The 27,906-nt window shown below is 43.5% G+C and overlaps 1 protein-coding gene across 1 annotated transcript in view; it reads left to right on the top strand.

Annotated features, from left to right (window-relative positions):
• The first annotated feature begins 307 nt into the window (after positions 1–307).
• Positions 308–27,906, top strand: part of SLC8A1 (solute carrier family 8 member A1) — a 299,075-nt gene continuing 271,476 nt past the window's right edge. Inside the window, exons 1-2 of the mRNA XM_008162206.3 lie at positions 308–443; positions 19,927–21,758. Coding sequence (XP_008160428.2) covers positions 19,960–21,758 — 1,799 coding nt within the window. The 5' untranslated portion in view covers positions 308–443; positions 19,927–19,959. The remainder of the gene's footprint in view (positions 444–19,926; positions 21,759–27,906) is intronic.

Below are 27,906 nucleotides of genomic sequence, written 5' to 3'. Positions count from 1 at the left end.
GCTCGGCGCTCCAGAAACGCGCCGGCTCCCCTGCCAGGTGGTAGCCCGGGGCGGCGGGGAGCGCGCAGGGGGCCGGGGCGGCGGGGCCGAGCGCGCGTGTGAGCCAGTGCGAGGCTGCGGGCGGCGGGCGGGCGGGTGTGCGCGGGGGGAGGAGAGCGCGCGCGCCGCCCGGGCCCCGGCCCTCCCAGCCTCCCGGCCTCCGCGCCTGCCTCCCGCCCGCGCGCACCGGCTGCCGGCCGCCGCCGCTCCTGCTCGCGCCGGCGCTGCACGGGAGCCTGCCCCGCGCGGGAGCTGCCCGCCGCCGCCGCCGGCTTCGAGCTCTCTCCCCTGAAGATGGGAGCGACCCCTTCCTGGCCGAGGGCGATTTAAAAGGAGGGCGTGCGCGGGATTGCCTGCTCGCGTGGAGGAGCGGGGGACGGTCCAGCCACGCTCCCGCAGACCAGGTAGGATCTTAGGGTGGGCGAGCCGCAGGGATTGGGTCCGAGACCGCCAACTGTTTTTCCATTTGTTGTGCTTTAAGGCTACACTTCCCGCCGCTTTGACAAAGGACCGGCTCCTGAATGTGTGTGTGTGTGTGTGTGTGTGTGTGTGTGTGGACGCGCGCACACGTTTCCCGGGTGTCCGGGGTTCTCGGGGAGTGAGATTGCTCGGGCTCGTGTGTCTGGGTGTGAGGGTGCCTCCCCTGCCCGCCAGTGCCGGCTGCCGGGGGAGAAAGGGCGGCCCGGGAGAGAGATGCTGCACCCTGCACCGCCCTGGGCTCTTAGGATTGAGGGCGCGAAGATCTAAATGCACCCGGATTGCAGCGCTGCCGGGTCCAGGGTTCCCCAGGAACGGGGCTCCGAGGTCACCCCCCTCCTCGCACTCCCCGGTGGTCTTCCCCGAGGCCACACTTGCGAGCGCCCTCTTTTCCCACTGCGGAGCAGAGGGAGGTGTGGCCCGGGCCGGGGACTGACAAGGGGGAAATGCAGCGGGGAGTGGGCTGAAGGCCCCCCCCCCCCCCTTTCTGAGCGCTATGCTGGGTGTGCGTTGTGGATTCTGCACACACAGGCATCTCCCCCCGTCCGCGAGACTGGAAGGGAACTTTGCAGCTCCATGATCTGCCTCTGGGGCTTTAGGGAAATGGTCTGTGTTCTGAAATGTGAGGATACCCCTCTTGGCTCCACCTTCATGAAGAAGAGGGAGGTCTTATGGGTGGACAGTAGGCTAACGAACCCAAATCCGCCCAGGCGATGGCTTTTTAAAAACACAGAACGTCTGCATCCTTGATTTTCAAATCCTCCCCCCCTCCCCCCCCTTGGAGTCTGTTGACTGATGAATGGTTTGGGCTGGCAATTCATATTTCCCTCTCCAGACAAAGTGGCGGTGGTTGGGTTAAGGGCAGAGTGATCACATTTAAGGAAGAATTTTTTTTTTTTTTTTTAAGAGAGCGATGTGCATGGTGCCTGCAGTCGCTGGAAAGAAAGTCATGCTTTGCACTAGGTATCTGTTTTAACCCCCCCTTAGCCTGGCTCCCTTGCTGGGTGGCTCTGCCTCACTCCTTGCTAGTCAGCCACTGGTGGTTGTGAATATGACAATACAAACTTTGTCCTGCTGGAGGTGTAAAGACTAAAAAGAGAAGAAAGGGCATCAGTAGGAGGTGTAGTGGAAGGAGCTCTTTAAACAATGACAGCTGTGGCAAAGACAGTGCAGGCATCTCGATCATGGAGGAGCTGGCAGAGTAGGGAGAGACTCTGATATGATCTGCTTAAAGGCAGAGCTTGAGTATCTCCAAATATGAGCAATAGGACAGCCACCCTCCAGCTTCTGTGTGAAGATTTCCTGCGGGAAACCTTGGGAGGAAACCAGGAGGGGATTCACAAAGTGCAGGTCCCACCCATGTCCCCAACACACACACACACACACACACACACACACACACACACACACACTCACACTCCTCCCCCCTCACAAGCTGCTTTCTCTTTCTCTTCCAAAGCCATTCCCACAGCAAGTCCAGAAAGGAGGAAATGTATCTAAGGGTTTCATTCATTTCAGATAAGAAAACAAAGCAACAATTGGAATGACTGTCTTTAGGTTCCTCTTTCAAATCCTGAGCTACTTGGATTTAGCTTTGTGGGTTTTGCCCAACTTGCTTAATTGGGAGGTGAGGCTGGTGGGAAAGGAGGAAGGAAGGGAGAGCTAGCTTAATTTGTGTCTGTGTGTGTGTGTGTGTGTGTGTGTGTGTGTGTGTTGTGGGGGGGGAGGGGTCGTGAGTGAAACGATTGGGGGGGGAGGGCGAAGATTCATTTATTTTGTCAAGTAGCAAGATGTGTTTTCTCACTCAAATGGTTTTCATTTTATAAATTCTGCCTGCTTGAAGGATTCCATTTGGATCTAAGAGCTCTTTAGCTAAGATTTCTTTCAGCTACTATAAGAGGATTCATGCCTTCCCCCCTAAAATGGCTGTTGTCTTTTATTGAATATGGAATGCTTAATTCCTAAGGGGGGGGGGGGTGGCGGAAACTAGACAAAGGTAAGCTACTATTCACTGTTGAGCTGTGCAGATGTTGCAAAGGATGGAAGTGTCCGTGACAATCAGACTTCATTTACTCTGTCTTGCAAGCTTAGCCGGGTTGGAAGAGGAGAGGAAGGAATGAAAAGAATATGAAGGCAATACTTTATCACCTATTTACCTACCGACCTATCAAACTGTCTATCTTTCTATTTACTTTTCACTGTTACTATTTAATTGTTTCCACTGTATCTTTTTGGATGAAGATTGAGAACTAGATGACCCTTTTGCTGACTATGAAGGGGAATAAAATGCAGAGCAGTGCAGTATTTTACCTCCAAATAAAATCACAGAAGGAAGGTGAAAGGTAGTCAGTAGCACCTACAGGACCATTTGCAAGAATTACGTTAATTGCTCTTTTAAGCTTACTATGTTTTGAGAGAGAGAAAAAATATTCCAAGAAAGCTTCAGCATTTTGTTAGCAAGCTATATTTAACATGTTTTTTATCAGACAAAAATAGACTTTTATTTATCTTGCAAAGTAAACGCATGATTCCTTCCCTCTAAGTACTTCATGTGTTTCTTTGACAAAATAAATGATGAGGAAAGCTCTGCAGATCCAATGAAGTTGCATTCCCCCTTTAAAGCAAGTTAAAGCATTCCTTTAACTCACGGATGCATTTCTTCCAAAGAAAGTGAATTTCAGGGCTTTACTATCTGATTTTCATGTTGCAGTTCAGTGAGAGAAGCCCTTTCTCCATGATGCCTTCAGATAGAAGGAAGGATAGCATGTAGGTAATAAGCCATCTGCCTCATCAGCATGGAACTAGATAAGATCAACACAAACAGAAATTAAATCAGGACAAAGAAATACACAATTAAAACAGGAGGGCAGAGCACATAGCTTTCATCGTTTATATTTTTGCAGCGTGTGCGTATGTTGCTTTTAACTGAAAATTAAATGGTTGCTTTACATGTGCTAAGAACTTAGGAATCAACGCGCAGTGATCTCTCTCTTCTTCCTGATCCTTTCGTGCTTTTTAAATTTTATTTTGTCTTCTAAGGGATAAATGTCTCTTGCCAGAACATCTTCCCAATTCATCCAGACCTCAGAGACCCCTCATCAGAAGCTCTACAACATTGTCTCCCATCTGACCAAATTCTCCTGCTCCCTCTTGTGGCAAATATTCTCCCTGACTCTCCCAAGGTACCAGAATCCCATCCAAGCATCCTTTAGAACTCCCTTAGCTGCCTGTCGTTTGGATTCGAATTCTCAGTAGTAATTGTGGCTCACCAAGCCAAAGGGTTGCTGAGCAAGCTATTTCCAATTTCCTGTCTGAACAGAGGGGTGTCTAGGGCCTGGAGACACATTTGCGATTTAGACCCATTGGAAGGGACTGGATTCTGGGAATGTGAGCTTTTGGAGTCTGCCTGAAATCTTGACTTGGACTCAGGGCTACTCTGGTGGGACCTCATCAAGTTCCATGGGATTATTTCCAGTTTACTTTCCCTTCCGAAAGGTACCTCTGTGTATGTGTGTGTGTGTGCACGTGCACACACCTCTATCTCTCTTCCCGACTCCCTCTCCCTCTATCCTCTCATTTGCGCACACAAAATATATTTTACATAATACATATTTCGAAGACTCAAACTTATCAACGATGAGTGTCTCACGAGGGTTTGTAAATCAAACAGCCCGTTTCTGAACTGGGGACTCCTAGGGTAAGTTACTCTTCCCAGTATGTTTTATCAAGAGCAGTTCAGAATACAAATGAGGAGGTTAGTGCCTTTCCCAATGTGTTGGGTTAACTTGGGCGATGGTCTCACAGCCCTCACTGCCTCAAGTGTTTTTGGTAGGCTCGCTTTGCTGATAGTTCTGTATTGAACCCTAAGTGTTTTACTAGTGTATCTGTGTTTGTGATTGTCCTTTGACCTACCCAGCCAAGAGAGTGTAGTAAGTAAGTAACAAGATCAACAAAGGTTCACAAGAATCATATTTTCTCTTTTCCTGAAACTTCCTAACCAGTTTCAGGAGGAGAAGAAGAAAAGTCCCGAGGAGAAGGAAATGTGTCTGTGTTCAAGGACAAGTACATTACAGGTCGCAGTCTGAAGTGATCGGAGGAGGGCAAAGCATCCCTAGGTACAAAGCATTTATCCATCCACCAACGTTAGGATTTGAAATTCAAACTATCAGAGGCATTTCTTTGAATAAGTCATTCTACCCAGCTGAGCTGTAATAAAAGGCAATATTACTTAAGAAGGAGCTACCGTTAATTCTCACAAACCGTTGACATCTTACTCATTTTTGTACCACTTCAAGTGGTTAATAAGATCAACTGGCAGATAGAAAGGTCCTGGGGGCCTGGGACACAGGAAGATGCAGAGGAAGTGAAAGGATTTTGAAACTAGGTTGTCGTCTAGTTAGTGCCCTCAGAGGGCCCTTCCGGTGGGGAAGTGTGAGGGACCTGGGAGCAGGGCTGCTCACAGTAGCCAGAGGCAAAGATAAACTCCAGCACTGACGGTTTACATCTGGGGCAGCACGGGGGACAAAACTTCGATCCTTTCTTGCAACTTTAATCTTTTTAAAGTCTTCTGAGAAATGGGCAAAATCGTTTTCCCTAGTGTGAACGATATCCGTAAAATCTTGACTGCCTTCTCCTGTTTCATTTTGGAATATTCATACCAGTAACCTAGAAAGCTAGTACCATTCCAATGCAGACTAGTGATTTCTTGCATAAGTAATAGACATAGAAAAATACATGGAAATAGTGGAATACATCTTTATTTTTTTTTAAAAGACAGAAAAAGTAATCACTTTGTAGTTGTCATTGTATGTGAAGTCAGCATAATTAATAATTGCCCGGTTGAATCCAATGTGAGATGAAGTCAAACAGACAAGAGGGTGATTCAGCAATTTATTTCAACCAAACATGGTATTTATTGAGCACTCAGTATATGCCGGGCTTTTCAGAGAATACGGACGATGGGGTGGGGAGGGGTGTTATTTGGCATTTGTTGAGCACCCACTATGTTCCAGGGGCCAATCTAAGCAATAGGTACACACTTTCTCATTTAATGCTTATAAGTGCCCTGCAAGGGAAGCATGATTTTCCAAGTTTAGAGGTGAAGATGATGACTCTGCTAGATAACTTATCCAAGACTTAATAGGTGGTGGTACCAGTTTTTGAGGATGTTCAGAGCCACATGTTTGTGCCACATTCTCTGTTCTTAGGGATGTCATGGTCTAGAACCGTGGTCGGCAGACTGCGGCTCGTGAGCCACATGCGGCTCTTTGGCCCCTTGAGTGTGGCTCTTCCACAAAATACCACGGCCTGGGTGAGTCTATTTTGAAGAAGTGGCGTTAGAAGAAGTTTAAGTTTAAAACATTTGGCTCTCAAAAGAAATTTCAATCGTTGTACTGTTGATATTTGGCTCTGTTGACTAATGAGTTTGCTGACCACGGGTCTAGAACAAGCATGTCAAACTCGTGGCCCACTGGCCACATGCCTCATTTATTTGGTCCGTGTTAGCCTTTGAGTTTGACATGCTTGGTCTAGAACAAGTAAATCCTAGCTGAGTGAGCTAGATCGCTGCAACTAATGAGCAAAGTACTATAGGGTTGAAAGGAAGAAGGGAACACTGGGAAAGGCTTCATGGAGGAGGAGGCATTTTAGTTTGTGCTCAGAGAGTGAAAGGGACTTTAACACTAAATAAAGTCTAGCTATTTTGAAATAAGCAGCCCCAGTTAATTTATGACAAGGACAAACCTGGGGCAATGTTAGGGCCATTTCCAGACTTCAAATCCGCTGTCTGTCACAGTCAGGACCATGCCCCGGGGAGCTGGGGAGCTGGAACAAATGGTACCATAAGCCATCCCACAGATGTATTTTGCACGTGAAACCAAAAGTTATGATTCATTTCCAGCACAGCCTTGAAGGAGAGAAGCTGTAACAGACTGAGGTCAGGCAAGTGACACCTGCCCGCCTGCTCCTCTCTTAGGTTTGATGGTTATGATTTCTGTGCCGTTACAGCTGTTTATTCTGTGTTTAGCACTGAATGGCTCTGGTGCTTTCTCCCTTGAGTGTCTTGAGTGTCTTCGGCTCTTCACAGCTGCTTCCCCCTAAGCACAGTACCTGGGACTCTCTTTGTCTGCTCTGCTCGATGGGTAGGATCCACTCCAGCAGCAGGTTTAGAGAATCAGTCTGATTGCTCACTCTACATGCAAACCTAAACTTCCCCCATGGACTGTGGTAGAGCCCACGAGGGAGTAGCATCAGCTGGGGCAAAAGGGTAGCGTTTGGACAGGTGCTCAGTCATTTAGCACGTGTCTCTCAAAACCTCTCCATCTATCTTTCAGTTGTTGGGGGATGGGAGCCCCTTAGAGCTGAGCTTTGTGAGTTGGTGCTGGGCAAAGTTGAAGGCTCTTTTCCCCCTGACTCCTCACTGTCTTTCTCCTGCCTGATGTCCAGCTAGCTCTCAGTGGCCTGTTTTAAGGGCTCCTCCTCACCAGTCCTCTTCCTGCTTAGAACCACAGCTAGCTGCTCTGGAGAAGACAACAGATATCATCTCTTTGTGTATTTTAAAAAAATAAACATATGAAGGGCATATGAAATGAAATTACTTTATAAGAGTGAAATTGGAGGTCGTTGAATTCAGATCGATGCCTCTGAAGTTATTTCACCAAAGTCACATCTCCCTTCCCCCTTTCGCCCCCCCCCCCCCCCCCCCCCCCAGGTAATGTAGAAGGCTCCAGAAATGTGCCTGTGTTTCTGGCCCTAGGACTCTCCGGATGAATAAAAGTGATTTCCCAGAGTGCAAAGAGAACTATGACTTTGCTTCTAGATTGAGGATATTGATGAATAAAATGAAGGACCCTAGAGTACTCAGACTAACATTGTTTGAGCAAATGGCATATGTAACACCTGTGCCTCATTTTCTTCATCTATTAAGTGGAAATAATAATAATAGTAAAGAGCCTTATGGGGTTTTTGTAAGGAATAATACATTAATACTTGTAAAACTTGGAACAGTTCCTGGCACATGAGTGCTCAATAAGGATGGCTTCTTATTACATGATAGGTAGGTCGTGAGAGAGCCCCTGTTCCTGTCGGTGTGCCTCTACATGGTGGGGGTTGCCACAGCAGGTTAAGGAAGACACAGTGACATGAACCTTGTCTTTTAAAGGGCCACATAACATTTTTGGCTTTGTGGACTATGGGGTCTGTCACAATTACTCAACACTTTTGTAGTGAGAAAGCATAGGCAAGACTTAAATGAATGGGCATGCTGTGTTCCATAAAACATTATTGACCCTGAAATGTGAACATCCTAAAATTTCACATCATGAATTATTGTTTATTCATTTTTTTCCAGATATTTAAAATGTAAAAATTAATTTCATGGGCTTTATAAGAACAGGTAGCAGGCTAAATTTGACAAATTTGACCCGTTGGCCATAATTTGCCAACTCCTGACACACAGGTAGATTGCGACAGATACAAAGGCCACCTTAGTGGGCTTGAGGAATCTTCGCAATTGGTTGGGTGTTGCGTGAAGAGAGATGACCCAGAAACTCGGAGACCTTGTTTCAGAGCCCAGCTCTGTCATTTCGGAGATGTGCGTCTTTGGAAAAGTCTTTTAGGTTATCCTGGCCTGAGTTTTCATGTCAGGAAAAGGGGGAATGGACAAAGTTGGATGACTTTTAGGGAATGGACTTCCAAGCAATAAAAGAAGTTTTATGAAGGGGAATTGGACCTTTGAGATGGATCGTGGAGGACAGGGAGAAAGGCACGAGAAAGGAAAATGTGGTACCGGTTTGGGTACTTGGCATTTGGTAGCTCACTTGACCTGGGAAGGTAAACAGTGCTGTGGTATGGATGATGACCTCGGATGCCGAAGTGAGGGATTAGAATATCACAGCTTCAGGTTGTTAGCAAAATTCCCCAATTTTTCAAATCAGGCTGGAAAAGGCAACGTGACTTGTCCACGCCACATGACTGGCCGCCGGGGCCGGTGACCCTTCCAGCCACCACATTGCCCCCCAGCCGTGTGGTAGAATGCAATTAACTGCAGCTGCATGACGTGACCTCAGAGGGGAAAAGTCTCCTGTAAATGACAGAAGCTGCTTTCAGTCCTTTCTAAAAACATGACCTCATACCGCAGTGTATCTAACAAGGTAGGTCTGTGAGTAATCCCATTTCAGAGAAGGGTCACTGCAAAACTGCCAACCCAAGCTTGGCCTTGCACTCCAGCAACCTTTTGCCTGGCTTCCTGCTGCGTGTCTTAAATTTCAGCTCACCTGTTTTTTCTTCCGCAAAGCCTTTCCTATTCCCCTAGTAGGTCAGGTCTTCTGTTACTTGCTCTGGTAGGATGGTGTTTTTCCTTCACAGCATTGATCAGAGTTAATAATTATGTTTCTGTTTTGTAACAATTAAATTGGCACCTGTTACCTGTCTTCCCAGCTACATCATAAATTCCAAGAGGAGAGAGATTGGGTCTATGTAGTTCATGGTGTAGTCCCAATGCTTTGTACGTTGCCAAGACACATAATATACATTTCTGGAATGATTGAATGTTCTCTTGTTAGTCATAGAAATGGATGAAAACAGCCCTTCCTTTAGCAAAGGCTAATAGGCAGAAGTTACTGTATTCACTTGTTGATGAAATGGTTAACATTTCTTTCTTCATGGACTTTTTTCTTTACATTTTTTAATTTTTTAATTGGTCATTTCTTACGGATCTTCTGATCACAGAAAGACAATAACCTCATAGTCTTGGCATAGCTGTTAACATTGAAGTCATAACACTTAAGCCAATGTTAAAACAATTCCTTAACTACACGTGTATAAGGTTGGCTTAAAAGGCATACACACTAGATGCCTTATTTTGTAGAGAAACTTTATGTTTCATAAACTATGCTCAGAGATTTGTGTAAACATTTCATGGTTTCCCATAAGCCATTCAATTTATTCCTCTAAATAATAAAATGTGGCTAGCTCCTTTCTAAGTTGCTTCTATTTTAAAAATTAATTTGTTCTGTGTGCATATACACTTGGCTTTAGAGCCATGTCGCTGAGTATGTTGTCAGGAATTTTAGAAAATTGTGACATAGAATATTGATGAAGGGTCACCATTACCTGAGCATCTATCAGCTTGAGGTTCTTCTTGAAATATTTATTTTTACTTCCTACTTTTGCTCTCCTCAAGAGCATCTTATTCTTTCAAGGACTGTGATTTGCAGGAAAATTGAAAAGACTTAGAAACCTCAAGTTTGATAGGATTCCATCTCCTGAAAAGCAATCTACTTGAAGATGAAGCTTAATGACTCAGGGAAAAAAGCTGATGAAATTCACCAGCCTCTACTCACATAACCAGCATGTTCCTTGTTTAAAAAGATTTTTTTTTTGAAAAGGCATTCTAAAGGTTCCTATCACATAGCTTGAAATTGGATTTTGTATTAAAACTTCCCCAGTCCCAAGGAATAGTCTAGAAAGCAAAATGAGTGACCACAAGGATTTGCCGTTGAATGGAACTGAATGGGGGAGTAGATGACAGCCCATAAAGAGCCTGTCATTTAAAGAGCACAGCTCTCCTCAGCGCCCAAGGCTTCTCGCTTGGGGCTCATGTTTCTGCATGTTTTCTTCCTCTGCTCAGGACTTGTGTATGGAACCTAGGAAGCAGGTCTCTGAAAGCGCCATGCATGCTGGGTCTTTGTCACATGTCCATGAATTGCCCTAGCAATCCTTACCCCTGTTTTTACTTAGAGAAGGCAGAACTAACCATTTGCAAAATTATGAAGTAGGTATTCCCTGTGCTTTAGTTTGCTTTTTTTTTTTTTTGGGGGGGGGGGCGGGGGGTGGTGGTGGTGCTGCTGTGATCTCCTGCATGGGTTCATTCTTATCGGCTCTCCTCCTCCCCCCACCGCCCCCCACATACACACCAAGGGCTTCATGTTTTGATGCTGCCTGGAGTACCAGTTTGTGAGAAGGAAATGTTATCTGATACCTTATTTCACATCAACGTCTCCCTGATGTTACAGCAACCACTATCCTCTCTTGTTTAGGCATCACCTTCTATCAGGTACCTTATTTAAGTTCGTTTGCTCTCCAGTCTGTGCTTGCTAAACAAGCTCCCTGCCCTTGGTGACACATCTACCCAGTTCTGCCCTTTCAACCCTTTATGCCAGTTTCTCTCAGGGCAAGGTGCCAAGACTGCCTATATCAGAATCAACTGGGGAACTGGTTACAATTCAAATTTTGGGGTTCTTCTTTATCGCTACTGTATGTCTGGTGATCCGGCCCACTTATTTGCGGTTTGATGAGCTTCCCAGGTGATTCTTCCAGGAACTGAAGTTGAAGAAGCATTGCTTTCCATCATTTCTCCCTTCCCAAATGTCCTCTCACTCTCTCCAGCTTTTGTCAGCCTTCCAGTCCCCGCTTTTTATGGGATTTTCCATATTCTTCCTGGTATTCATGGTCACTGGAGTAGCTATCACTTGAGGATTGTAAATTCATGCAATGCAAAGCACCATGTGTTAATCATCTTTATTATCCCCAGTGTTTGGTCTGGTGCTTTGCACATAGAGGCCACTCATTAAATGCTTGATGAATAAATGAATGGTTCACTCTCTAGAACTAAAAATAGAGACAGGGCTATACCTCACTCAAAACAAACAAACAAATTTCTTAAGTGGAAATATCATCAAGCTAGTGGGGAAAATGTTTGTAGGTAGGAAATCTCTTTTGGTGACTCAGATATGAATGCAGGAATGCAACATCATTTTTTTTTTTTTTCAGTGTATAAGGTCAGACATCAAAGAAAGGCTGTTCTTTCTTTATAGAGTGGACGGTGAACAAATTGTTATCTGAAATGGTTATTATTGCCCACCACGAGGCCCCTGAAAGATCCACAGAGGACACAAGAGATGCTCCGAGGCCCTGCCTCCGGCGCTCACTACTCTTGGAATCTCTCCGTTGCAGGACTGTAGGCTGCGCGGTCTGATGTCTCTAGGGCTCTGGTTGTCCTAACCAAGACCCCGGTGCATTAACTTGGGAACTATGTGGTCCACTTGGAGTGCATCGAGGTGCACCTATGGTCGCACTGTCTGAAGGCCTGGGAAGCCTCCCTGTTGCTGTGATTCCCGAGGAACGGAAGAGTTCTGTCTTCCCTAAAGGGGACCCACTCCTTGACTCTTGGAACCCCCCCACTAGAATGTGAGCCTCAGTGGGGATATTGTCTTACCCATCTTTGCAACACAGTATCTGGCACACACGAGTGTCTAAGAAATGCTTGGCAGACAAGACCGTGAGTGAATGTGTTGTGTTCCCATTTCTTTGGATAACTTACCAGTTTAAAAAGAAAATTGTTTAATGTCATAACCCTAAGACATCTGTGAGCTGCATTGAAATTCTTCAAAAAATATTGATTTTTTTATTATTTGAGCAAAGTATTAATGTTTTATGCTAAAATTGGATATTCTCCCAGCTCTACTCATTGTCTTCTTTTAGTTTGGCTTTGCTTGCTCACTGCTAAGAGTTCCTTCTCTTTTTTATTTTTTTCCCGACCAAGTGGAAAAACCTTGAGATTATTACATGACTTTGGCGTGATTTTAGACCTCAGATTTTAGCTGGTGACCCTCTAAATGGATCATCTTTTCCTTGCTTTGGGATGCATAGGGGTGCTTACAAAACCCTTCCTTGGGGCCTGGGGAGGCAGGAGACCGGCAGGGGAACATGCAAGGCTCTGATGAGATAGTGCAAACTAGCACATGTCTTCGGGTGGGGGGAAGGCTATTCCGTACTAAGTACCGAAGGAGCTCTTGCTACTACAGAGCAGTAGTTTCACCTACATAGTGAAAACAAACAAGCGAGCAAACGAAAAGGTGCCGCCATATGGGAAATCGTTATGGTATAATCCAAAGTGCCCGTCACGTGTGTTCGCCTGACTTCAGCCAGTTTACTTTTATGAAAGGTTTATTTTTCTCCCTTGTAAAATGGCACTGCAGTGCCTCCTTGCTGTATTGTCAGAAAGGTCAGGGAGAGTGGCTGCAGAGCAATCAGTGTAACATCTGGGACAAAGCGAGGGCTCAATCACTGGTTTTAGTCATTATTGTCATAAATGCTCCAACCCGGGTCCTTGCAGTGCCCTTGGCACTGGCGTAATGAATCAGGGGCCATCCTGGCTGGCTTACCATAGAGCTCTCTGAATTCCCTCTGAATTCCTCATTACTTATTTATGATTGGAAGACACTCTTCATTCTCCAGCTCTCTTCCCCCTGCCCATATTTCCATTGTCAGTATGCAGAGTTCATATGTTTAAAGTTAAATTCTGGACACCCTTTGCCTTTTATGGGCCCTTTGCAATTGAGGAGATTTTTGGTTGATGTTTAACTGGATGTCTTTTTAGTGTACTGAAAGGAAAAGAAGATACGCTTTGTTGAGAATGGCCAAAATATTAGGACCCTCTCAACAGAGCGGATGGTCTTGGCATTCCAGAAAAATTCAGCAAGTCACGGAAGACCCACAGCTCGGTGCTGGGAAACGATCAGGCCCCAGCCCCTCTCTTTGTGCTGGAGACCAGTTCTCCCCATCAGAGGTTCTCTACCCAGGAGCTCCGTCACGTTCCTCTTCTCCACCTACCGCTGGCATTGGCTTTTCAGCATGATGCTCATTTTAGTAGTACACTCATTGGCTCCTTTGAGGGAACATTTTTAAATGCAGGTGCCGAGGTCCACCTTCCCGATCGGATTTGCTGTCAGAGATTCTGTGAATCAGCGCACGACCCTATTTGATTGTATTCACTCAGGGCGCCGGTCCTGTGCATCGTCCATCTGCCAAGCCTCTGCTCTAGAAACCAGAGCTCCATCAGTGAGCAAAAGAGACAGATCCCTGCCCTATTAGAGAGGGAGAGGCAATAAACAGAACCATTAGGTCAATTGTACAGCACAGAAAAACAATGTTCTGTATAGGAAAACAAAGTAGGGGGACGGGCCCAGGGGTACAGCTTACGACTTTTTAAGAACTTCTTCATTATCCTAAATCCTAAGCCCATCTTTCCTTTTTTTGGCCATGGTGCCTGACCGTTACCCCAGTCACTCCCTTGGATGAATGTGGTGGGTGTTTTCTGACATGGGACAGGATCCTGACTCTAGTCTTGTAAGTTCAGGCTGAAGGGCTTGAGTCCCTGACATGACCTCGCACTGCCTGTTGTCCCCTGAAAGTACCTGTTCCAGTTTATCAGGCAGCAAAGAGGAAACTCTCATTGGAAAAAAAAGGTAATGGAGAGAGACTGTGGAAACAGGGCGCCTTCCTGAGTGTGGCCAAGCCTGAATGCCCGAGGTTGGGGGCCGGGACCGTAATTTGCAGCCTCGATGAATAGTCAGATAAGGAAAGTCACGCTCTGGCATCAGCTCGTTGTGTCGAAGCATTTGGATGTGCTTTTCTCGGTAGTGCATAGAAATTGTGGTTGCTTGAATGCTGCCTTAGAACAGATTAATTACTTAGCTTTGAGGCTCTCCATCAGCAAGCATTACATAGAAGGGAGTTCCAGGCCCCAAGGAACGAGAGACAAGGAGTTCCTTGGAATGACCCCAGCTGCCAGTCAACAGGATGAGATTAGGCCACCTCACGCACTGGACTAGTGGGCGCGCCGAAGGTATTCCTTGTCTCTGAGTCAAGGGATAGCTCTTCCCAGGGAACCGGCTGCTCTGCTGCAGCACTAATCCCCGGGCCTGTGCCGTGGCTTCTCTTCCTCGGGCTTCATTCACACAGGCAGTCTGTGCAGGCAGGTGCATGCTTCCATTCCTGCGACCTCTCCCTTCAGCGTAGGTTAGTGAGTTCACTCAGCTGAGTATCTCCTCACCGTCCTTTGCCAGTTCCATTTCTGGTGCCCAGGTGGTTTGATTTGCTTTAAAATAAATAGTGAGCAGAAGATAATTTGGTTATTCCTGATCTTGCACTGCAGACTCACGTGGATGATGTAATGGGTATTCCTAAGCGAGAACCGGCCATGAATGCAATCATTGAACGGAAACTACCAGGAAAACCAGCCTACCCCCTGTTATAGAGTTCGGTGGATTAGATCAGGGCCAGACATCCACAGCTTCTATTGCCTGCTTAATTTTCTTGTAAATGGAGATTTGAGGGGAAAGTCAGGAGGGTCAAGTAGAACTGCTTGAATCTGATGTCAGAGGAAGGACCCTGAAAGATGGGAGGTGTAAGAAGGAAGAAGGAACTATTATTTAAATAACACCTATCCCATTTCCTGCAAGCATTTGGAGTTGGCATTCATTTAATAAAGAATAAAGCTAAAAGTCCAGAAAGTTCTGTCCAGTTGCTTCATTGCCAATAAACGATATCATGATTTGTGTCCACTGATTTCACAAATACTAACCGTTTTCTAATACAATTGCAATGTTTTTGAGTTAACCTTAGAAGCCCTCTTACTTTTTCTCTGATACGGTGGTGATGGATTTTCACTGCTTCATCCACCCTTGCACATCTGGTCCCCTTTTGGCTAAGAACATATTATGAGATATGAGTTGGGGCAGGGCTTTTTCTTGGCTGACTGAAGAGGTTGCCCGAGAGTGCAAGCAGGAAGAGGTTGCCAGGTAATCGCCGAAAGGCCGGAGAGTGGAGAGTGAAGGGCAGCTGTCTCTAGGAACATGCCAGCCCACATGTTACATCACAGCTCTCGATGCTTGCCTGTTGGAGTCTCTAATCCATGAGATAAAAGCCAGGCTGTTGGAAACCTTCCATGGGACTTTTGCCACCGAGGCCCTCCTACCCTGCAGGGAAACCAAGAGGTTTTTCCAGTGGGCTCGTCCAAGCCCAAGTTTAATAGTTCTCAAAGATTACTTCACATACTATCAAGAATGATATAATGGAGCAGTTAATTACATCATCTCAGAGACAGACCAGGGTTTGAATCTCAGTTCAAGAGTTTACTTTCTGCTTTGGAGGCCAGAATGGTACCAAGTGTTAGACCCATGGGGTCAGACCGGACCCTGGTTCAGCAACCTCAGTACCTGAGTTCTGGTTAAGAAAGAATTCAGAGCCAAGACTCAAAATATAAGCAAAAAATAAGAAAGTCACAAAGGTAGAAGAAGTGAGCTGTAGAAGAAATGGGCTCAGGAAACAAGTTACAGAGGCAAAAGGAGGGCTCTTGAAGCTGGGAAACAAAGGAAAGGGTAAAGCACCTGGTTGGGTGGGGGGGGGGGGGAGAAGGGGAGGACGCAGGAAAGGCTGGCTCCTCCGAGAGGAACAGCTCTCTGGGTCCTCTGTCCTAAGGGTTTTTAAGGGTGGAAATGTCAGGGGAGGTCCCAGGGAAGGATCTCAATAGACTATTCATCAGCTTTCTAGGTGGATCTTTTCAGAGTCCTGGTCTCCATGATTGGATGGCACCAGGCAGTGGGTAGTTAGTCAGTGCAGCTGGCCCCAAGGTCTGCTGTGGCATCACTTCCCTGGTTTTGCTACTTTTCTGGGCCTGGAGCTGAAACCTAACCAAGCCCTAGATGTATATGATGTGGCTCAGAACTTCATTGTCCTGGGGGCTTAATGCTTAAGGGCTGTTCTCCACTCCCATCTTCTTTCCCGCTCTAGAGGTAGCTAACCCCATGACTAGCAACATGCCATGGGAGGAAAGGTGAGGGGAGGGCCTGAACCATCTGACCAGGGCTGTGAAAGGTCAAGGGGTCTAAACCGCATGACCAGCTGGGGTGGGGCGGGGGGGGGGGGGTAAGTTACCCTGGAGCGAGGTCCTTGGGTCCTTGTTTTCCCAGTTTTGCTTGATGCTAGACACCCAGGGCTTTCCTTCTTGGTGACCTTCTGTTCCTGGCCTATCTTCCTTGCTTTGCTCATGTCTGTCTAACTGCCTACCACACCTCTGTGACTTATTAACAAGTACTCAACCTGTCTGAGCCTCAGTTCTCCCACCTCCAAAATGGGCCAATGGTATCTACTGCTTAGGTTATTGTTAGGGAGCTGTGCACTGTGCAACCACAGGGGGCGCTATAATGGAAGTGGCATCAGTAGGAGTTGTGTAACACAGCAATGCTGGTTCTTGTGAGTATTAGGCATAATGATACATGTAAAGAATCCAGCATGGTGTCTGGGGTAGTGTTTGAGAATGGGACCTAGTGTTATTCTCTCAGGCACTCGGCTATCATTTGCTGTTGTGCTATTTTGAAACTTGCTTCTAAGAAGGAAAATAGTATGGGGCGCAGAAAACACAATATTCAAAGACCTGGCAGCAAGAAAGTGTTTTCATGTTCCGCAAATGAGACTTTCCATATTCTAGAACTCAGAGGCTACATCCTAAAGGATCTGAACCGCCTATTGAGGGGTTTGGGTTTGTCTTCAGGGCAATAGGCAAGCAATGAAGAGCTTTAAGGGGAGCGAGAGAGTCAGACCTGCACGTTAGGAAGTTCATTTGGGCTGAAATGGGAAGAAAGTGATGATGAGATTTGGCAGCATTTTGAAGGCAGTGGTTAACCATAGTCTCAGAGGCAGGCCCAGGTTTGAATCTCCGTTTGGTGTTTATTCTCTCTCTTCTGTATCACTCTCTGAGCAGCTGCTCACCCTTCCTGACCCTTACAGGCTCCCAATACATTTTGCTTGCCAATCTTCCAAAAGGGTCACTACCAGTCTATCTTTCTCCTTTTTAAACTTGAGATCTCTACTGTATCATTTTTATACCTGCCAGACATTGGGATCATTTATGAAACAGATTTTTTTTATAATGGTCAAAAGCTGGTCTTTTTGTTTCTACCCTTGTCCCTATAGTCCTTCTCCACTGAACAGCAGAGAGGTCCTTTTTAAAAGGAAAGTCAGCTCATATTATACTTGTGATCAGAACCTCCCTGTGATTCCCATCTTCCTCACAGTCAAAGTCAGCGCCTTGCAGTGGCCTCAGTGCCCCTAATGGTCCATCCCCACGGAGCTCCCATCCCTGAGCCTTGCTCCCTTCGCTCATCGCCCTCTCGTCACACCCGTTTCTCTGTGGTTCCTTAGACAATGCGAAGCACTGTTCCATTCATCAGGGTCTTGGCACTTACCTGGAATTCTCTTCTTGCAGATATGCATCCATAAGGCTTGGTCCCTTGCTTCCTTCAGGAATTCGCTCAACTGTCCCCTTATCAGAAAGACTTTCTTCACCATCCAGTATAAGTCATCCATGCCATATGTGTGTACACACACACATACACACACACACTACACACACTCCTACTCCTGTCCCCTTATGTTCTCCCCACTCCACTACAACACTTCTCCCCATCTGACATTTGCATTTGTTTGTTTGTTTCTTCCACTGGAATATAAGGTCTTTGAGGACCAATACTTTTTTTTTTTTTTTAATTCATTGACCAATTCTTGGGATCTAGAAGAGAGTCTAGCAGGTCATTCTGAAATACCTATTAGGTGGCACAGACACATATTTGTGGAATAAAACGGCTGCGTAAGGGAGTTAGAACTAGATCTTCTACCACTCTTGCAGCTGGTTCAATGTCACCTTGTTTTAAGAGATCCTACAACCCACTCAAGCCCTATCATGGTTGAACAAGCAGCCACAGTGACCATGAACTTTTGCATATTCTGACATATGCTTCTATTTTTCTGCCTTTTATTTAGAATGGAATTCTACCACCACAACCCTCTGTTGTGTCTTCTTTAGTGTGGGAAAAATGTCAGAGCTTCTCTCCCAACAGTGATGAGCTACAAAGGGCTTTAAGTGATGGCGGGTGGGCTCTCTGAAGGTCTGCAAGAATATGCTGGACCCTGGGGCAGTTTCCAGTGTAAGCCATCAGCAGCTAACCAACATGGGCCAGAGAAGGCAGGTGAATGGGGGAGGGCGGAGGAGGGAGTAGACTCAGACAGCCTGAGGCTATGAAAGGCTCTAATTTGGCTTCACTTCGAACTTTTTATTAGGCCACAAGGCTGTGTTCTGAGTCAGGACCCCTTCCTATCACCACTTTGCCTGCTGTCATAACTGACCTTCCAGACCAAAGTTACCCTGACTTGGAGCAGACCCTCCTCCATCCCACCGAGCCCCGGAGGCAGAGGTGATGTAAGGTCCGAGCTGCGTTGTGCCTAAACGGCTGGGTGAATGTAGAGCTGTGGTGGCTCAGTCCACTACTTTGCTTTGCTTTCCAAGCTTTGTGCTGCTCAGTGACTCTGTTGCCATAATCCTAATTGCCTGCAGCCCTTCATCATATGTCACTTTGTGGTCACTGTCATCCTGCCACATGAGCTCATTGAGATGGAATTATCGCTCCTGTGCTTTTTGGTCACTTGAACCCTCAATAGAACTAAGATGTGTTTTAGAAGGATCATGGAAAGTATGACATCAATACGGAGAAGGAACACTTTATGGCTGGTAACGCTGATTTCACAGCCTGCCAGGCAAGAGTCTTACACACACCACCAATCTCAGGCCTGCTTGTCTCCCTTTCCTGTTGCGGACAGCCTGCGGAGTAGCTAGCCAGATCCATACGCAGATGTGAAGAGCTGTGCTTGTAGAACCCGCTGCCCAGCTGCTAATGCATCAGGAGACCTGGGCTTGCTGAAAATTAGGAGGAAATGTGCTCTCATCAAACATGCTTTTAAAAACTGTACTCAATGTGTGGAAATATTGCATTAAAGCAGAATTTTCCCCCTCAAGTATGAATAACACAGACCTATGATTGCAGGCAAACGTGAAGATTTCTCTGTGTTTCCAAGTGTAAGGGGGTACTCCAGAGTTTAAGACCAGGCCCTGTTTGGTAGTATTTTTAAAGTCTGAACTTCAAACCATCATTTTTTTTTTTTTTGGTCTTTTTCTTAGAGTTATTTAGGTTTATAAAATTAGCAAAATCTTCCACAGCAGTTTCTAACCCCACTTTACAAAGGATTAGAAAAAATCAAATAATATTAATGGAAGGAGAGATGACTTAAGAGGTAACATTCCTGACCCTAATCGCCTCATCCATGACACCTCAGGACCGCCACTAAAGCATCAATCTTAATAAGGTGATTTTGGCAATGAGACATTTTCTGGAAGGTGATTGTACTAACCAAAATGTAAAAGAAAATCTGCTTTAGCAACAAGGAGAAAATTATTTAATGCTTAAGAAGTTCGTTGTGTTTTTCGAATTGGCTGTTAGCATGCATAAATATGCATACAGCAATGCAAAGCTATAATCGAACTGTTCTTTTCCATTAAGACAACTGTGTACATTGCTCAGTGAAGGGGGACTGCATGTAAAAAATCTACAAGCAGAGACAGTGACTTAATCCCCGATGGGCTCTTAGAATAACGATTCACCATAGATGGTGGGATGGTAAGGTATAAGCAAATCATTGGTAAGATTAATAAAAATAAGTAATTAGTCATGCTTTGGATCTGGCTCTAATGATGTGATTCCTTTTCCTACCCAACCCCCATCTGATTTCTACCAGTAGGTTGGGATAGCTGGAAGTCAGCCATTGTACAACATGCTGCGAGCAAGTCTCTCACCCACCTTCTCGCTGGGATTTCATCTGTTAGTCATCGTGGCTGTCTTATTTTCCCATGTGGACCATATAAGCGCAGAGACAGAAATGGAAGGAGAAGGCAATAAAACGAACGAGTGTACTGGCTCATATTTCTGTAAGAAAGGGGTGATTTTACCCATTTGGGAGCCCCAAGACCCTTCCTTTGGGGACAAAATTGCGAGAGCCACTGTGTATTTTGTGGCCATGGTCTACATGTTTCTCGGAGTCTCTATCATTGCCGACCGGTTCATGTCCTCTATAGAAGTCATCACATCTCAAGAAAAGGAAATAACCATCAAGAAGCCAAATGGAGAGACCACCAAGACAACTGTGAGGATCTGGAACGAGACGGTGTCCAACCTGACCTTGATGGCCCTGGGGTCTTCTGCTCCAGAGATCCTCCTTTCAGTCATTGAAGTGTGTGGCCACAACTTCAATGCGGGAGACCTGGGTCCTAGCACCATCGTGGGAAGTGCTGCGTTCAATATGTTCATCATCATCGCGCTTTGTGTGTACGTGGTCCCGGATGGAGAGACCAGGAAGATTAAGCACCTGCGTGTGTTCTTTGTGACGGCGGCCTGGAGCATCTTTGCCTACACCTGGCTTTACATTATTCTGTCTGTCATCTCTCCCGGGGTGGTGGAGGTCTGGGAAGGTTTGCTTACTTTCTTCTTCTTTCCCATCTGTGTTGTGTTTGCTTGGGTAGCAGATAGGAGGCTTCTGTTCTACAAGTATGTCTACAAGAGGTACCGGGCTGGCAAGCAGAGGGGAATGATTATTGAACATGAAGGAGACAGGCCATCCTCCAAGACTGAAATTGAAATGGATGGGAAAGTGGTCAATTCCCATGTTGACAACTTCTTAGATGGCGCTCTGGTTCTGGAGGTGGATGAGAGGGACCAGGACGATGAAGAGGCTAGGCGGGAAATGGCTAGGATTCTGAAGGAGCTCAAACAGAAGCATCCGGATAAAGAAATAGAGCAATTAATAGAACTAGCTAACTACCAAGTCCTGAGTCAGCAGCAAAAAAGTCGAGCCTTTTACCGTATTCAAGCTACTCGCCTGATGACTGGGGCGGGCAACATCTTAAAGAGGCACGCAGCGGACCAAGCAAGGAAGGCTGTCAGCATGCACGAGGTCAACACAGAAGTGGCTGAAACCGACCCTGTCAGTAAGATCTTCTTTGAGCAAGGGACATATCAGTGTCTGGAGAACTGTGGCACTGTGGCCCTGACCATCATCCGCAGAGGTGGCGATCTGACCAACACTGTGTTTGTTGACTTCAGAACCGAGGATGGCACAGCCAACGCTGGGTCTGACTATGAATTTACTGAGGGGACTGTGGTCTTTAAGCCGGGTGAGACCCAGAAGGAGATCAGAGTTGGCATCATCGATGATGACATCTTCGAGGAGGATGAAAATTTCCTCGTGCATCTCAGCAATGTCAAAGTGTCTGCTGAAGCTTCAGAGGATGGCATACTAGAAGCCAATCACGTTTCCACACTCGCTTGCCTTGGCTCTCCCTCTACTGCCACCGTGACTATCTTTGATGATGACCACGCGGGCATCTTTACCTTCGAGGAACCCGTGACTCATGTGAGCGAGAGCATTGGCACCATGGAGGTGAAAGTGTTGAGAACATCTGGAGCTCGAGGAAATGTTATCGTCCCCTACAAAACCATCGAAGGAACTGCCAGAGGTGGAGGAGAAGACTTTGAGGACACCTGTGGAGAGCTCGAATTCCAGAACGATGAAATTGTGTAAGTCCTTTTTTACATATATACATGCACGTGTGTTGAGTGTTTGTGGATGTGAGAATGCATGCATGTCCTTTTAAATTAAATGGCATACAAGGAATGGAATAGTTACTATACCAGAACACTTTCAAATCTCAACCCTCACTCACGTACCATCAGTATACTCTATACACAGAGATCTTAATTTGGATCACATAATATACACACAGTAAGGGAATATTTAAATCATCACATCAGGTCCCTGACTTCATTACTGAGTACTAATTGGGAAAATCCAAAGGAGAGATACCTCTGAAAAGAATTTCCTGGCTACCAGGGCTGTCTGGAACAATGTGTGCTGCTTTTATCTGACATTGTGGTTTTGTGACCATGTAAGATGATGTTTTGCTTAAATGTTAAGACTTAATTGTAACTTAATGACCAATCCTGCTTTTTCAGTTTTATGCCAACATGGAAAAAGTCATATAGCTCTTATTTCATTCCAGTCTCATTTTACTTTGCCTGGTGAAACAAACCCGTTACCCTACTGACATAGTGATGGGGAGAGAAATGTTTCTATACAAGCATCCTAATTGACAGGGCGCAAGTCAGAGAAGTGGACAACAATTTATTCTTCCTTTTGCCACTTTACCGTGACATTTGCCAACATTGTGACATGTAGTGCCTGGCTGTGTCCTGAATTTTCCATTGACAGTTGCTATTTAGAGAGCTATCCCTCCTTCCTTGCCTAGGAGGGGTTATCACACTCATCAAAAGCAAACCAGAAAATTTGACTTCACGAGCAATGTCCAAACTGGAAAGAAGGAAGAAAGGAAACTATGTGTAATAGATTCGATGCAACAAAGGAAAAGAATAGGAATTATTATGTTGGTGGAGTCATTGCCAACTTAGAAATTTCAGGGAAAAAAATGGTAAAATAGTTTGTTCTATAAATCAAGCATGTCAAACTCGCGGCCCATGGGTCACATGTGGCCCACAGTGAATATTTTTGCGGCCCAGCCAACATAATGGTGTGAGCAGTTGTTTACAATTATGGAAGGAAATAAGCTCCTGTCAGGTCCAGAATGACTGACATTCACCTTGGGTCAGTTTGGAAAGTAATCACTGGGAACAAGATTTCCCCGAAAGTAGGAAAGGCAGTAGCAGAGAAGAGAAGCAAGTGTCAGGAAGAAAACATTAATTTTATCATTGCTCTTGTTCTTTTTTTTTTATACTATACTTTTCAAAATAATCCTACATTTCGATGAAAATTGAAGCTTTCGTTTTCTTGTGGCCCACATAAACTTAAATCTTGTTTATTTGGCCCGTGTTAGCCTTTGAGTTTGACATGCTTGCTATAAATGGTTAACTTGTGTAAACGGCATCTATATGTCAAATGGCAAGTACCTTCTTTCCAAGTTGAAATTTCTCCTGCTATAAGTATAGAGAAAACAAACATAGAAGTGTGGGTGGGTGGGTGGGGGGGAGGTGGGCAGAGGGAGCGGATATTTTTGAGCCTTCCAATGTCTTTGACACTGTATTACATACATGAACAGTTACTGAGTGTGATATCTCAATGAAATCAAGCAAAACAGTGATTACAACTTCTATCCTTGGATGTGTGTGGAGGGTGGGGGTTGCTTTTGATGACTGTTTTATGTTGGTTCTTATAATGTTAACGTTTCACTTAGTAAGATGCATTTTGTTAGGACAGTTGCTTCATTAAAAGGTAATAAGTAGTGTAGTACCACATGAATAGCCTGCGTTCCTAGCAAGGATTTTCCCAAAGGCCTGGTGTTGAATGTGATCCTGCCCAGGTTAGCATACAAGCACAAGCTCTATTCCTTTGCTAGGAATTCTTTCTCATTATATTTTCTCATCATTTCAGTTATTGAATTCTCTTGTAATAGATAGCACTTTGTAGGCCATGTAAAAGTGTATTACTTATTATTAAAGGAGTATTGCATGTTACTAAATGAACTCACAAGGGTAGCCCTTAACTATGTCCAAATTGGTATTTTGTAGTGTTTATTCATTTTACTTAGAATGTTTTCTTATGAAAAATTGGTCTTGCTTTCTCTTAATAATGGCTCTGTACTTGTTTATGTGAGAGGCTTTTCCTATCTACTCTGCTATCCAGGACTTTTACCAAACCATAAATAAATAACCTTCTTTAGGGCACAGTGTAGAATCAGAAGGGGGGGGTGGGGAGACTGAGTGATTGATAGAATCATTTTCTGTTCTGCCAGCTCCATGTAAAACACTCACCCTATGCCATTAGATTGATTGAATTCTTGCGAAGGAAGGAGTATTGCCAAACTCCAGCTTTAGAAATTTATATATCTTCTGAAAAGTGGTCTTAAGAATTGGAAATATCAGTATGGCATCTCTGTATACATGTTCTTAGGACTATTCTAGACCAATCACCAGTTCCTAGTTTTAAAATCTCTTACTGAATTTTATTTGCTAAGTGGAAATATGAAGTTTTAGAAATGGCAAAACATTTTTATTTATAAGTGGAATAAAATTACACCCCTATATATTTTTCTTTTTCTAGAATTTTTATTTTTACCTCATAGAGTTTTATGACTGATGAGTAACTTAGTAGATGCTTAATAGGTCTGTTGTTTAAATGAATTTGTTTGGATGAGTGAGACTTAGACTTAAAATAGGCGCCAAGGATTATCAGTGGTCCCTCATTGTATACTTTTTATGGATATTTTATTTCTGGTAGTTGCTTCCAATGTCAGGTCCACACAGTCAGATCCAAATGAGAGAGTTTTGTCCTCATACAGTGAAACTGAACTATATAGAATCAATGCAATTTATCTTTAAGGATGAATTCTTATCTTCTCCAATTAATTACACAATTAATCTCAAAAGATTATTTTCTTAAAAACCTACAATACATAAAGAGGACTGTTGACACCACTGAGTTTCATTAAATATTCAAAAAAAATTTGTTTGTTTGTTTAATGCTATGCACAAAGCCAGAATTTATGATTCTTTCCAGAATACCATAGCACGATTCCTGGAAATGTCTGGATTTAAAGGCTGTCTAATTTACGAAGCCATTAACCAAGACAGAAATAGGATCCAGTCTAATCAGGGATGGAGATAAAGAGGCAGTCAGCTTTATTGAATCTTGCATTTTAGGAACATAATAGATTCCTAATCTTTGATCTTATTTTTAGTACAGAAATCATTTAAATTTATAACTATGTCTATGCCTATTAATTTATATTTTTATATAAATGAGTTGAATTATTTCAGTCTGATCTTTTTAAGATCAAAGTCTATATTTGAGAAAAATACTGATAAGTGATAAGTGGTGCTTGTGGTCTCTAATAAAATGTATTCTTGGCAAAACATTTTAAAATTATAATGGAAAAACCCATTAAATAGACATAATTAGCAGCACATGCATTTGTATAAACTCAAGCAATGACAAATACTAAACTCATGCCAGCTAATCTTGACTTTCAACAGGGAATTCTGTCTAATGTTAAGAGCTAATAAAAAAAATAAATGAAGAATATGCTAATTTGGTTTGTGGTTTGGTAGGTGATATCCACAAAGTTAGCATGCTACTATGATTGTTCTTTAATGATACTATTTTAGTGGTAATAATTATTATAAAATGTTGCTTTGTCTTCTAATATCTAACTTAGCTTCACTATTGCAGAAAATGTTTAGGTTAATTAATTAATATAGAGACAAATCAAATTTAATTATAGTACTTAGCTATAGCTCAGCATTAATATCATATTTGGAAGACAACTCAAAAAGATCATCAGCATTTAATATTATATATTTTAAATGTAGAGTTGAAAAACAAAGTATGTAGGTTGGAAAATTTATATAATATATTGCTTAGCAAATCAGTTTACTGGGCATTTCAGACATAGCATATTCATTATGCAATGGCTTTGTCCCAAATTAAGTTTAACAACTATTACATTTTCAAGTATGATTATAACTTCATTAACTAGGAAATAAAATACACAGGACAACTAATATAGCTACTTGACACTAAACATTTACATTTTTTGGGGAGAAAGATAGAATGAAATAAAATTTCATTACTATATAGATTTTATGAAATTATTATTATTATATTCCAGGGAAAATAAATATTTTGCTTTTGCTGTTTGTATTACCAGTATCCTTTTGCTTTATAGAATTTGAAGGAATAAATACCTCACTATAGGAGAGAGTAATTCAATTCTGAAAGTAGCCAAATAAGTAATATAAGAAGGCAGCCAGCTGTAAAAAAAAAAAAAAAGAAAGAAAGAAAAGACATAAAAATATTAAGAAAATTTGAAGTGATCAGAAGAATAATTATGTGTGTTTGGGGAATCAGAGATGATGAAAAATACTAGAGAAAATAACGTTAGACAAGAAAGGCTATTAGCTCATATTATCTTGAGTCCAACATAGTGAATATTTACTTTATGGCAGAAGAATTTAATCAACTACATTTAGCCTATGAAAACTTAACCTACTTAACTAAAGTAAAAAAATAAATATTTTACATTGACATAAAACTTGACTGGGTAATATGCTAATTAAGAAATTTACCTGGAATAATTCTAGGATTTTAATGGATTTTTCTGTTTATCTTTTCAGACTGAAATATCGCTTCTTAGAATCAAACCACAAATCTGCAAATCTAAATTATAACTACAAGAAGTGTTTTTGTAGATGCATGTGCTTTTATGAATGACAGGGTGAAAATAAAAAAAAAAAAAAAAAAACCGCACACACATTTATGGCTTTGAATTCACTACTGCCAGAGCCTTAAGTGATTATGTGCATAAGGGTTGTTTACTATGGCAACCAGATTGCCTTGCTTGCTCTTGTAATCTCATTTCCCACTGCTAATTAGAGTTTGGGCTTATAATATAGTTATGTAAAGAAATTTCATCTTAGCAAATGAGGAGGTTTCATAGTTTAGACACACTGAACTGTTTAAATTATGGACTCTTTCCTGAGTCATCATTCAAAGCCATTATATAGGGGGCTAAATACTTCCCTAGTTCAAGGCTGGAGAAGAATTTATATGTCAGTCGATTGCACATACTTAATAAGCTCTGATTTGTGCCCAACACTGGACAGATCATTATGCAGGAAATAGAAAAAAATACTCCTTATACTATAAAGTGGGAGATGAGGAAGCTCATTATTTTGGTAAGTACAAACATCATTATGAAGACATGGTGTAAGCTGTAGGAGAAGTCTTAATTCTCGACAAAAATATCTGCATTTACTTTTGAAGGATGGAAGGTGTACTTGGAGAGAAAATGTAATGTGCATTTCCAGGTGGAGCCTTATCTTGGTAAACCTGCGAGTATGGGACAATTTCACTAAACAGACAGGATTGTCATCAAATGTAATGAAAGGTTCAGTGAACATTTGTTTTCTTTAATGGGACTTTAAATCATTATGAGGGCATTTAAATTAACCTGAGTATATATCCCTTAAGGCAGTCTGGGAAGGACAAATACTGCATGATTCTACGTATATGTATATGAAGTATCTAAAGCAGTCATTCACAGAAGCAGGGAGAACTGTGGTTGCCAGGAGCCAGGGGAGGGGAAATAGGGAGTTACTGATTGACAGGTATAAAGTTTCAGTAATGCAAAACAAGTAAGTTCCAAGGATCTGCTGTCTGACATTGTGCTCGTAGTTAACAGTATTGTACTGTAGACTTAAACATCTGTTAAGAGGGTAGATCTCATGTGAAGTGTTTTTACTACAATAATATAAAAATTTTAAAAATAAGTCACGTAGCTGATCTACTTGAAAAAAAGTAAGCTTGTGTGCTTGCCCTTCTGTACCACATTGCCTCTCGTCGTTTCTAAAGAAAATGTTCTGGATTTCAAGTAAAACATCAGTACTCTGTTTTGTACTTTGTGAATTGCTCCTTGGTCTCAAGAAATGGTTTTTGCCTTACTTAAGTCCTATGACCGCTTGAGCATCCCTTTAACCCGTTTTGCCTCCCACTGTCCCTGCATTTGTCTCAGAGTTACCCAGTGTGTTGCCAGCATCCTGGTAAAACCTGAGCAGATTTTACACTAAATTGCAAAGTGGGGAAGAAATCTTCTTTGGTTTTCTTTCCTGAGGACACCGGTAACTCAGGGAAAGAGATTTAAGCATGCTTAATTCTTTT

Source organism: Eptesicus fuscus, chromosome 16 (genome assembly GCF_027574615.1).
Source record: "Eptesicus fuscus isolate TK198812 chromosome 16, DD_ASM_mEF_20220401, whole genome shotgun sequence".
Classification (NCBI taxonomy): domain Eukaryota; kingdom Metazoa; phylum Chordata; class Mammalia; order Chiroptera; family Vespertilionidae; genus Eptesicus; species Eptesicus fuscus.
This window is presented reverse-complemented; position numbering and strand designations above follow the sequence as displayed.